This window comes from Bidens hawaiensis, unplaced genomic scaffold, assembly GCF_021521415.1.
Source record: "Bidens hawaiensis isolate Kalapana, Puna unplaced genomic scaffold, B.hawaiensis_p1.1 tig00000055_1, whole genome shotgun sequence".
Classification (NCBI taxonomy): domain Eukaryota; kingdom Viridiplantae; phylum Streptophyta; class Magnoliopsida; order Asterales; family Asteraceae; genus Bidens; species Bidens hawaiensis.
This window is the reverse complement of record NW_027491016.1, coordinates 7,282,684-7,295,632: the sequence shown is the minus strand read 5'-3', so window position 1 is coordinate 7,295,632 and position 12,949 is coordinate 7,282,684. Positions and strand designations below refer to the sequence as shown.

The following is a 12,949-nucleotide window of genomic DNA, read 5'->3' as shown; positions in this document are numbered from 1 at the left end:
CTTCGCCTAAAGTTAAGTTCGCTTAGAAAATAAATTAAAAACCTAATGGAAAATATGTTAAGACAGTTAATGTAAATATAAAATTTTTCCAAGCTGACCTGGCAGCTCGACCCCAGCCAGGGGCTCTGCCCCATGGACCCTGCTAGGGGCTGCCGCCCCTAGACCCCGCTGCCAGGGGCGCTGCCCCCGGACCCTCGTTCGTTGTGGGTAGTAGTTAAGACTAGAAAGATGATATGAGTAGTGATAGTTAATTGATACGTATACTTGTTATACAGCCAGCCGTGCACAACTGAAGAAAGGGATTACGATTAACGATGAACGTAACCGTGTTCAGGTGAGTTTCTAGCCCCATTTATGTGTTATGTTTTCGGGGCTGTGTGCATACTCGATATGTTTGTTAATTAGCTTATCCTAAGAGATAAGTGTATGCCTTATGTGAATGATGTGATATGTATGAATGATGGCTTGACAGTACGTGAACGATCTTCGGATATTGCACGTACTGTCAGGTTGTAACGCTAAGTATAAGGTAAGTATGATATGTATGCTTATGTGTATGAATGTGATAAAGTTAATAAAAGAAGGAAAGGATGGTTGTATGGTTACGAAGAGGGTACCGGGCCCTAATAATACTCGAGGTATGATGTATGGTTGTATGGTAACGAAGAGGGAATCGAACCCTACTAATATTCGAGAACTAGGGAACCGAACCCTACTAATATTCGAGGAAAGAGGGTACCGAGCCCTAATAATACTCGAGGAAGGAGGGTACCGAGCCCTAATAATACTCGAGGAAGGAGGGTACCGAGCCATAATAATACTCGAGGAATGTAGGGCGTAAGGTCTCGGGTAAGCAGTTAGGTTATTTGGCGTAAGCACCAATGGCCGACGGCGTAAGCACCTACCAGAGCTGCGGCGGAGCCGGCGGAAAGCTCCGGAAGAAACCTAGCCGCCGTAGTTCTCACGCCACGCCGTACGATCGACCTTCAACCGCAATCAGAAACAATAATAATAATAATAATAATAACAATAATAATAATAACCCTAGCTTGTTAGCAAAGCTTGTGGACCCTGCGTCTCGGCTGTTATACGCCGGTGCTGATAGGTTATTTGGCGTGTTTCGTAAGCGGCTTAATTCTCAACCTGTACAGCGTCTGACAGGTTAAAAGCTTTTTTTTTGTTAGGTTAGGGGTTAATTGAATTTGGATGTGGAATTAGGTTAATTGATTTCGTGTATTGTTTATGTTGATTGTGTCTATTTGCTTAAGAAGCTAGGGTTTGTTTGACTGTATTTGTTAATACCTTGTAAAAGTGCTTATTTTTAGTGCCAGTTGATAATAGTTATATTATTATGGTGGATTGTTTTGCTATTGTTTGTTACAATGGCTTATATTTGGTTAGGTTTTAAGAAAAGGTGTGTTTTTAATTATATAGGGTATACATTTACATTTGAGTGGGCCTAGTTTTGTTATTGAATTGATGAAATTTTCATAGTGTTTGCCAGGTTAAAAGCTTTTCTTGATTAATAGGGTATTTATATTATGTGGAGGAATTAGGTTAATTGATTTTTGTGTGCGACTGTTGTTGGAATTAGATGTGGTTTTGTATGGTTTATTGGTTGTTTATGTTGATATGCTTAGGGTTTGTCTGACTGTATCTGCTACCTTGTAAAAGAGCATATTTTTGGTGCCACTTTATAGTAATTCTATCATCATGGTGGATTGCATGTTTACATTGGCTTATGTTTGTTTTGGTTTCAGAAAGGCCTGTATTAATTGTAGGGGTGTGCATTTAGTTTTGAATGGGGCTTAGTTGAGCTGCTATTTGATTAAAGCTTTAGTGGGGATTTGTTTCATGGATGAGAATTGGGAATAGTTTTTCTGTTAATACTAAGTTTGTTGTTATGTTTGTGAATGTTCTTTGAAATCACCAGGGGTATGTACTATGTAGGTCTCTGTAGATGCGATAATGGAATGTGCTACATACAATCATACATCTTATATCTTATTGCTCAGTTTTTGTTTCACTTATGTTTATACCTCACAGCATAAATGATGGTTGTCTGGTTTTATTTTGTGCTCATTATGTTCATCTTTGTAAGCTTGCCATTGAGTCAAAAGCGACAGACGTGTAAATTAAGTTGATATAGAAACATAGGTTTTCAATAAATTTGGTTTTAAGAAAAGGCATATGTATGTATATATATTCTAACCAAATCATGCTTGACTATCATAACGAAAGACCTTTTATTTTTTTATTTCACTTTTGTTAGAGCAGCTAATTAAGTATCTAGCTTACAGGACTATTTATGAGTGTGACTGTTTTGTGTTGACTTGAAATGATAATAAAGGAGAATGATTAAAAATGTTGATATCATTATTGATTTAGTAATTGCTAAGCCAATAAATTCATAACCCATAGTAGAGGTCACATCGTTGGGGGATATAACATCTAAGTTGTATGGACTTCATTGTTGTTTGAAATTTTAACTGAATCAGAGCAGGGTCATTAATCAAAAAGCTGACATTATTTCTATTCACATTGCAGAAGTTTTTAAAATATGTATTACTATGGGTCATAAAGTATGCATCAGTCACTAAGATTAGACAAATTTTAATTATAGTGTTAGAATATTTACTGTGGGCAACCAATCAAGTTTTTATCATTATGATATTTGATAAGTGGTTTGATACTTTCCCGCTACCTGTTTTTTTAAATACATATATATATTTTTTAATTCTTTTTACGTCCCTCACTATGACTTTATTGTGATCAGGGACTAATGAAGAACCAAGGAATGGATCTCAGGATGCAGTTCTAAATGTAAGTTTATTATTTTTCTAATACATTTTTTCTTCCCAAAAGTTACTTTTGCTTTGTTGTTAATAGATACTCTTTTCATCATCATAATCTTTATATGTGTTTTTGGCAGTCTGCATTAAAGAATTCTGCTGTAGTAGTTGAACCTAGCACCAATGAAGGTGCACCTGAGATATTAGATCTTGAGAATATGCTTAGACAGAAGACTTTTACCAGGTTAGTTTTGTTGTTTTTGGGCCAGTTACAAAACATTGCTATGATTTGTTCTAGGGTCTAACATACAACAACAGTAGGAAATAAACTGAAGTAAGCTTACGAGAATTGCATACTTGTGCAGATCTGAAATTGAGCGTTTGACCGCATTGCTGCATTCAAAAACAACAGAGTCGAATGTTGTTGAAGCGGATAAAGCGAAGTTTCCCAGCACATCATATTATGTTTCAAAACCTGATGCATTCACAAGTGGCACATTGATCAAACATGTAGAAGAGAGGGAGATTGTGAACTTTGATGCTGCAATTTCTACACCTGTTGTCAATTCAAGAGTAAGTTGTATTATTTTGCTTGTGGTTATTTGTTTTAGTTTTGAAACTTCATCTGTAATTAGATCATCATAGGCCTTTGAAGATGATGTGGCTTCACCTGCTGAGCTGGCAAAGGCCTATATGGGGACTAGGCCTACAAAACTATCGCCAATAACCCCAAGGTCAAACAGCCATGTACCAAGACAAGATTTAGTGTTGCTTAATAACACAAACACTTTTCTCAAAACACCTACCACATCACATACACCAAAGACTGCAGTTGCTACCAAGGCTTATGAAAATGGTTCAACAACCTTTAGATCTCGAGGCAGATCTGCTTTATACAATATGCCACGCACACCGTATTATAGAGGTCCTTCAACTTTAAGTCAAAAGGTTAGATGAACCTAAAGCCTAATCTTCTTTGACCTTGTGTAGTTGTGTTATGATATCCTTTTGACCTTTTATTATTTCGCTTGATTTTAGGGTGTGGCTTCACCATCTGCTTGGGAACATGAAGGGTCAATTGGATCAAGCAGAATGGTATCTGTTTACTTGATGTACTATTGTTTTAAAAGTTAAAACTTAAACGTTACACCAAATATAGGGATCTAAATGGGTTTGAGACTTTGAGTTAGCTTTGATTCAAATGAAACCTATCTCACAAAAGACTTTTTTGCACAGGTTGGCATGAAAGTGAAAAAATAATGAAATAGCCAATGACATCCAAGTAGTACAGGAGAGGAAATCCTTTGGTCGATAGGGACTCTTTTAGCATGCAAAAAAAGCATTAGCATGGGTTATAAACTCTTCTGGTGTTTACTTGAAATTCATTGTGTAACAACTGATATTGTGAGTTATGATAAAAACGGTTCAAAGCAGCTCATTTGATTGGTAAAGATGTGGATCTAGGACGTTCTTTTCTTGCGTTGACAATAGAAGAGAAAATTGAGATGGTCGAGTTGTATACCGATGGTTCAATGGGATAGTTGTGTATGGTTGAAGTATGTTTGTATGTGAATTGGTTTTAACTATGGTTGATGTTTTTTGCTTAAAAACTATGTTTTGTATGTGAATTGGTTTGATCAATGCATATTTTGGTTGGAATTTATGCATCTTTTTATATGTTTTTTATTTTTTAATAAATATTTGTTATGAAAAAAATACCTGTGCTAATGATAAAGTTGATATAATTCTCTGTTTATTTTTTATGTACCAAACAAGAGAAATGATTTTCAGCTATATTTCTCTACTGAAATCTCTGTACTACCAAACAGAACAGTCAATTCTCATTCTCCAGACCAATTCCTTTTCTCTGCAATTCCATTTCTCTATTCCATTTCTCTACAATTCCATTCTTTGTACCAAACACCCCCTTATTGTATTTACATACATGCAATATGTCTGTTTACGTATGTGTAAACGTTCTATTTATGCGTAATTAACCTATTTACATATATATAAACACACAACCCGCTCATTTGTAGATTTGAATAAAATTATGATGGGTGTCTTAATATCAACTTTCAAAAATAAATGACAATTAATAGTTATGAATCTCATATCAAAGGCCAATCATATTTTGTCTAGTCAAAGTCACCGGTAATTAAAATAAATACTTTGATTAGCTTAAAAAGAGTTAATGTTATAACTTATTTTTTCATTCGATATATAATTTTGTTATTCTGATAAGAAATGCTAACACACAAACAAATCAATTGAACTACAATAGTAGAGTGAAACAATGATGTACGCACGTGACTTTGTTTAGTTTTCCTAATATATATTAACACTTCATTCTTAAATTGAGAATTTGTTTGAATAATAAATCTTTATGAATTAGAAAAAAAGAATTAAGAAAATATTATTGAACGAAGTGAGAATTTGTTCTTATAATGTAAAGTAAAACTACAATCTAAATCATCGTCAAAGGGTTGTCATAGAAGAAAGAAAATCAAATTTTAATTGAGCGATCAACTAAGAAAGATGGAGTAATTATAGGAATTATTAAGAAAGAGAATAAATTTATTCTTTGAAATACCTCTTTATTAATTTAACTATTGTCCCTAATCTCTTATTTAATTACGCATATGCCACTACTCTTTCTAGCCATTAATCAAATAATCTATGGTTTAGATGAGTTCTTTAAGTTCTTAACAAAAATTAGAGTTCTTAATTGATTCTAACTATATATCTATAATATATATAAACGAAAACCCTAAAATCCTACGTGTCGTAATGTAGTCGCTCCCCCCCTTTTATGGAAGTCACTAGATTGCTTAATTTTTAAATGGAGGCCTCTAATTAATTTAACCCAAATTCATGGGTATGGGTCTTACCAAAACCAGATAGCTCTTAAACGGGTTATAACATCTCACTAAATTTAAAATTAATCTTACCAATTATTTGATATGAAAATCCTATAACATAGGAATACACTAAAATTTAATATCTATTTATAATTAATAAACAATTTTATAGTAAAAAACATAAGCGAGTCATGAGTCACCAAATCCAGATAGCTTTTAAACGGGTTATAACATATCATTTATTTATGAAACTCTTTCATCATCAAACCCTAAGTATATTATTAACTTTCTTACAATAAAGAAAATTAAAATCCAAAAACTAAATATTAAAAAACAAAAAATGTAAAACAACCATTCTCTCAAGCCATCAGATTGCTTTATTTGTAAATGAAGGCTTCTCAAGCATTTGACCCGAATTCACAGGTAAAGGTCTCACCAAACCCAAATAACTCTTAAACAGGTTATAACATCTCATTATATTAAAAATTAATTTCATCAAATAGTTGATATGAAAATCCTATAAAATAGGGATATACAACAAATTAATATCCTATTTTATTTAAAAAAAGATATTATTTATAATTAAGAAACAATTTTATAATAAAGAAAATAAACGGGTAATGGATATCACCAAACCCAGATAGCTTTTAAACCAGATTATAACATATCATTTATTTGTGAAACCATTTAATCATCAAACCTCAAGTATATTAATTATTAACTTTCTTACAATAAATTAAATTAAAATCCAAATATACATATATAATATTAAAAATGAATAATGTAAAACAACCCACGTAATACGGGGGATACAATCTAGTATATATATATATATATATATATAGGGTTATGTTAGAATAAAAACCCACTTAAGTTGTGAAAACTCTAGAAACTCATTCTCAACTACATGTTTTTAATTAAACATTAAATATTGTGGCCCATAATTAAAGTTAATAAAAAATATAAATGCTTATTTTGCACTTTCTCTCTCCTGAAAACATATATAAAAATTACTAAAAAAATGTAAAAAAAAAATAGCAAAACATTTGTTTTTAAGTTTTCAATGTTTTGTATTAAATGTTACAACATACATTATGTTTGTAAAAAAATGATGTTACATAGGGTTTTTAAAGGGTTTTCACAACTCAAATGTGTTTTCATTCTATACTTTGCCTATATATATATATATATATATATATATATATATATATATATATATATATATATATATATATATAAAAGGGTTCAAATAAGAATATGAAGTTTCCTAGGAATGGTAAGAACCAATAGGTTTTTTGACATGTAGCATTATAACTTATGGTGAAAGAATAATTTTAGGAAACTATGTCGGTTATAATGGTGAAAGAGTATTTCTAGAAAACTATGTCGGTTTTTGGTAATTTTAAATCTCAACCGTTGATTAACATGCTCCAATGGCTATGATTGATTACTAGTCTTCCTAGGAAACTACTTCTTTTTACTAGAAGCCTCCCCTATATAGAAAAGGGTTATACTAAAAAGAAGTAGTTTTCTAGGAAGACTATGAATAAATCATAGCCATTGAATCATATTAACCAATGGTTGAGATTTAAAATTACTAAAAACCGACATAGTTTCTTAGAATTACTCTTTCACCATTATAACCAACATAGTTTCCTAGAATTATTCTTTCATCATAGGTTATAATGCCACATGTCAAAAATCTATTGGTTTTTACCATTCCTAGGAATCTCCTTATTCTTATTGTTTTGGGTAAAAATTAACAAGAGTAATTTCGTAACCAAATTAGTAAGTGAGGTTTAGGTGCTTGATAGAAATGAACGTAAATGCAATGACACAAGGATTTGTTGCGAGGAAAAAACCTGTTATCCTGAGGATAATAAGAAAAAAACCCCGGGCGGTGAAAAGTATCACCACCAGTTTATTAATAATCGAGAAGGGTTACAAGTGTTTGGAGCTTTCTTCTTTAGATCGTGTTTACAAAAAATGCTATAGCTAGCATATAAGTTGTGTCATATATGATCTAAATAGCTCATATTTATAGTTACAAGAAGGATCACTAGATAATAACTAGCAATAAAGAGCATTAATTGTCCTAATTATGATCTTGGAGCGGTTATGCCTTGCATATCATTGTTATAAACGAATTGTAACTCCCTCCAACGTCTACAATCTTTAATGCTTTATTAATTGCTGACCGTTTCTTGTCGTTAGTATAACGATATACTAAAGATACCTGTTGCTTGGCAGGATACTGTATCCTGAAGTTATCCTGAACATATCCGAGCTGAAAATCCGAGCCTTAACAATTGTCCCCAAAATTAACGGCTATAAAAGGTGGTTTACAGCTGTTGATTTTTTGAATCTCGAATTCTTCACCCGATCATTATCCAGCTAAATTTCTTTCTCTCTTCGCTCTTCATCTTCAATCACCATGAGTAAAAAACTCAAGATTTCCGTCATCAAGTCCAGGCTAAGGCTGCTGGGTTGGAGACTCTCTTTTGGGACGTAACTTCTTGGAAGAAGGTGCTGGCGAAGTTGACTGGAGAGAGCATGGAGGAAGCAGGCTCAAACGAAGCGGAGAAGGTAGCGGACCAGGCTGTGGAGGTGGCAATCAAGGATGCAGTGAACGCGATTGGTGATGAAGCACAACTGGGCAATGAAGGCGGAAAAGACAAGGTCTGAGCCCACTTTTTTAAGTATGTTTGTTTGTGGTTTTGATGATGGTTTGTAATGGCTTGTTTGAACAATTTACTTTTCTGTCTTTTAACAAGGATGCTTTAGGATAATATGATATATGGGTGGAGGGATCTTGACTTTTCAAGACGAAACCCATGTTATCTTGACTTTTTGAACATCTAGTAATGCTTGGGTGGAAGGATCTTCCACTTGTTGAAGATGAAGCCCTTGCATTGTCTTTTTATCCATCTGCACTTAATGTTAATAACAACATAACCTTTTGGTTTTAACATTGTGTTCTATTTGTCATTTTGAATAACTTGTCTTGGTATGTTTTGGTTAGGAGATATCTATGAAATATTAATTATCTTGAGGATAATGTATCCTAGACACATTTCTTGAATTCATCCTACTTCAGAATAAAATACTTTAAAGATTATATCTTTATAAAATATGTTTTGGATCTTTATTACGTATTAAGAGAAAACATCTTTAAGGACAATGTATCCTTAAATCTTGTGTAAATATGAATTATCACAATTGAACCAAAATATTACATTTTGAAAGACAAAAAATATGTAAAAAGACTAGGTGTAAACTAAACCAAAAGATTATGTCTTGAAAGACAAAACATGTAAAAAAGACTAAGTGTAAACTAAACCAAAAGATTATGTCTTGAAAGACAAAACATGTAAAAAAGACTAAGTGTAAAGAGTAGCTTTGTAGAGAACATTTATAAACTTAATAAGCTTACATATGATGTCCCCAGCTGTTGACCCTTTTCCGTATCATGCCTTTGGATTTTGCTAAGTTAAGCACAACTTAGTGATATTTTTACACTTAGCGATCTGGCCGGTCTTCGATTTGTCAAAACAAAGTTAGATAGTTCGGGCGATAAAGCCTTATTACTGGCGATAAAGCCTTTTACTGGCGGTAAAGCCTTTTTACTGGCGATAAGGTCTTTACTTGTGAGACACGAAAATGTCTAAACCTTAGATAAAACCGGGGAATGTCCCAAACGTGAGGGCATGAAAATGCCGAGACTTTAGATAACATGAAAATGTTATAAACCGTATGCGTGACACGTCTGCCACTTATCTTAAGGATCCGGTATATAGCCAACAACAAACGGATTATCAGCTGGTCTGGTCCGCCTGCCTCGAACTATATCCGAATCATCGTGCGCTCCAGGCGGCGTTAGAAAGGTGAAGACCTTTAAACCTTAGGAGATATCAGGGATATCATGTTCGTGTGGGAAGTGATCAGCCTCTAGCGGTTGTCAAGATAACATATCCTTGGGATAACTGCAAAACACTAAACTCTTACTAAGGGGTGGGTGTTAGCTTGGCTAACACCCTTCCGATGCTTAAGTTAGTAAACTTGATTTAGAGATAATAACAGAAATATGTAAAAATAGATGAGGGGACATACTTTTATCCTGAGGATACGAACATACCAGTTAAGAAGACTAACAAAAATATGCCTTAAGGTGGATAGCATTCCAAGCTCTTGGTATTGGATCACCTTCCATAGTAATTAACCTGTAGGCCCCTTTTCCTGCTTCTGAATCAATCAAGTAAGGACCTTCCCACTTTGGAGCTAGCTTTCCATCTACTGGGTTAGTTGTATTCTGAAATGCTTTTCTTAACACCATATCTCCTACTTGGAATCTTCGAATTCTGATATTCTTGTTGTAGGACTTGGCTATTCTTTGTTAGTATGCTGCAATTTCTGATCCTGGCTATTCTTTGTTAGTATGCTGCTATTCTTTGTTGTTGGACTCAGTATCTTGGATGCTGGTTCTTGCTGTGGGGATCACCATTTCTATAGGGATAACAGCTTCGCCCCCAAACACTAAAGAGAAAGGTGTTTGTCTTGTTGCATTTTTTGAAGTGGTCCTATCAGCCCAAAGAACAAATGGTAGTTCTTCAACCCATTTTCCCTTTTTGGATCCTAATTTCTTCTTCAAATTCTTGATGATGATCTTGTTACTAGATTCTGCTTGACCATTAGCTTGAGGATGTACTGGAGTCGAAGTCACCATCTTGATTCCCCAACTTTCACAAAAGCTGGTCGTTCTACTGCCGATGAACTGTGATCCATTGTCACAAACAATCTCTGCCGGGATACCAAATCTTGTCAGGATATTACGTTTGATGAATGAGATCACATTCTTTTCTTTAACTTGGACAAATGCCTCTACTTCGATCCACTTGGAGAAGTAATCTGTCGTGGAAAGCATAAAGACTTTTCCACCTGGAGCCTTGGGCAGCTTTCCCATAATATCCATCCCTCATTTCATAAACAGCCACGGGGATATGATAGGATATAATGGTTCAGCTGGTTGATGTAAGATGTTGTTGTGTCTTTGACAAGCATCACATTTTTTGGAGAAGTTCATTGCGTCCTTCTTCATTGTTGGCCAGAAGTAACATGTTCTCAGTATCTTGGATACTAAGGCTCTGCCCCTAGTGTGGTTTCCACAATCACCTTCATGTATATCCTTGAGAACTTCTTGTACTTCTTGATATTCCAAGCATCTCAAGTATGGACTTGCAAGTGATTTTCTATACAACACATCATTTAGGATAATATACTGGGTTAACTTCATTCGGAATACTCTGGGATTTTCTCATTCTGGGATCATGTTATCCTAAAGATACCGTATTATGGGATTGGTCCAGGATATTGGATTGTCTTCAGGTAACGAAGTCTCCATGACTTTATGGTTCTCCTTTGTTGCTGGAGTCAAGATATGAACGATGGGTATCTTGATATCGTCTGGTATCTTGAGAGCTGATGCTAAATTTGCTAAGGCATTTGCATCAGTGTTTTCTTCCCTTGTTACCTGTACTATATCAAATGTTTCGAAACACATAGCTAATTTCTTAACTATTTCTAAATATTTTGCTAAGTTTTCTGCATTCACTGCATAAGAACCATTAAAATGGTTAGCTAGTAACAAAGAATCAACATAAACTTGAAGATACCTGACGTTCATATCCTTAGCTAATTGCAAACCAGCTATTAAGGCTTCATATTCAGCCTCATTATTAGTAGCCTGAAATTCACAGGATATGGATAGAGGTATAATGTCCCCCTGTGGTGATTTTAGCAGGATACCAAGACCTGTTCCTCTTATGTTGGAGGCACCATCTGTATGCAAGGTCCAACTTTCCTTGATCTCCAATTGGTGAACTTCTTTTTCCACTTCTTCGAGTATATCCTGGCTAAAATCAGCCACAAAGTCGGCAAGTGCCTGTGATTTGATGGCTGTCCTTGGTTCATATAGTATATCATATGCACTAAGTTTCACAGCCCACTTTGCCATCCTTCCTGACATTTCTGGTTTTCTCAAAACACCCTTAATAGGATAGTTAGTTGTTACATGAATAACATGAGTTTCAAAATAATGTCTTAATTTAGTAGAAGCCATTATAAGTGCTTAAATTAACTTTTCAAGATAAGAATATCTGGATTCAGCATCTAGTAGGCTTTTACTTACGTAATATAATGGATGTTGTTGACCTCCATGATCTTTGACAAAGACAGCACTTATTGCACTCTCAGAAACGGCTAAGTACAAGGATAATGGTTCACCGTCAAATGGCTTCATCAGGAGTGGCGCTAAGGATAAGTATTCCTTCAAGGATATCAGAGCTCTTTCTTGCTTCTCTCCCCATTCGAATTTTTGATTCTTCCTCAGGATATCATAGAAGTCTTTACACTTCTCTGAAGATCTTGAGATGAATCTGTTGAGAGCAGCAATTCTTCCGGTCAATCTTTGGACATCTTTGACGTTCCTTGGTGATTTGATATCCAGGATGGCCTTGATTTGCTAAGGGCTTGCTTCTATTTTTCTTTTGGTGACCATGTACCTGAGGAATTTTCCTGCTTTAACCCTAAAATGACACTTGGCTGGATTCAACTTCATGTTGTATTCATCCAGGATGTCAAATGCTATTGCCAAGTCTTTGAGATGATCCTCAGCCCTCCTTGACTTTACCACCATGTCATCGATGTAGACTTCCATCGTGTCCCCCAGTTGGTCTTTGAACATCATGTTGACCAGCCTTTGGTATGTTGCACCTGCATTTTTTAATCCAAAAGGCATTGCTGTATAACAGTATATACCTGTGGGGGTCATGAAGGCTGTGTATTCTTGATCTGAAGGCTCCATTTGAAATTTTGAAATTCTGAGGATGCATCCATGAAGGTTAGCAGTTCATGACCAGCGGTTGCATCCACCATTGAATCAATGTGTGGGAGTGGAAATGGGTCTTTTGGACAGACCTTATTCAGGTCTATGAAGTCCACACACACTCTCCACTTTCCATTCTTCTTTTGGACTACTACTAGATTGGCTAACCATCTAGGGTAGTGGACTTCTCTTATCATTTTGGTCTTGAGCAGCTTCTGCACTTCTTCTTGTATGATAACATTTCTTTCAAGAGCAAACTTCCTTCGCTTTTGATGTACCGGCCTGAAAGATTTATCTATACCAAGTTTTTGAGTAATGATGGACTTAGAGATACCTGTCATATCTTCATGTTTCCAGGCGAAGGTAGAGGCTCTTTTCTTTAAGAAGGATATCAATCCTTGTTCGATATCCTCAGG

General features: G+C 34.8%; 1 protein-coding gene across 1 annotated transcript; it reads left to right on the top strand.

Annotated features, from left to right (window-relative positions):
- Positions 1 to 881: 881 nt before the first annotated feature.
- Positions 882 to 8,338, top strand: LOC143543252 (nuclear pore complex protein NUP1-like). Its single transcript, XM_077035642.1, has 7 exons — positions 882 to 1,161; positions 2,777 to 2,823; positions 2,933 to 3,036; positions 3,158 to 3,365; positions 3,438 to 3,740; positions 3,831 to 3,887; positions 8,126 to 8,338. Exons 1-7 carry the CDS (start codon positions 882 to 884, stop codon positions 8,336 to 8,338), a joined length of 1,212 nt encoding a protein of 403 aa, XP_076891757.1.
- Positions 8,339 to 12,949: the final 4,611 nt, after the last annotated feature.

Excerpts from the sequence above, each read along its gene's own strand:
- LOC143543252 (XM_077035642.1), top strand. The coding sequence starts at position 882 with ATGGCCGACGGCGTAAGCACCTACCAGAGCTGCGGCGGAGCCGGCGGA. Across the intron at positions 1,162-2,776 it reads ACCTGTACAGCGTCTGACAG|GGACTAATGAAGAACCAAGG; the intron begins GTTAAAAGCTTT and ends TATTGTGATCAG. Across the intron at positions 2,824-2,932 it reads CTCAGGATGCAGTTCTAAAT|TCTGCATTAAAGAATTCTGC; the intron begins GTAAGTTTATTA and ends TGTTTTTGGCAG.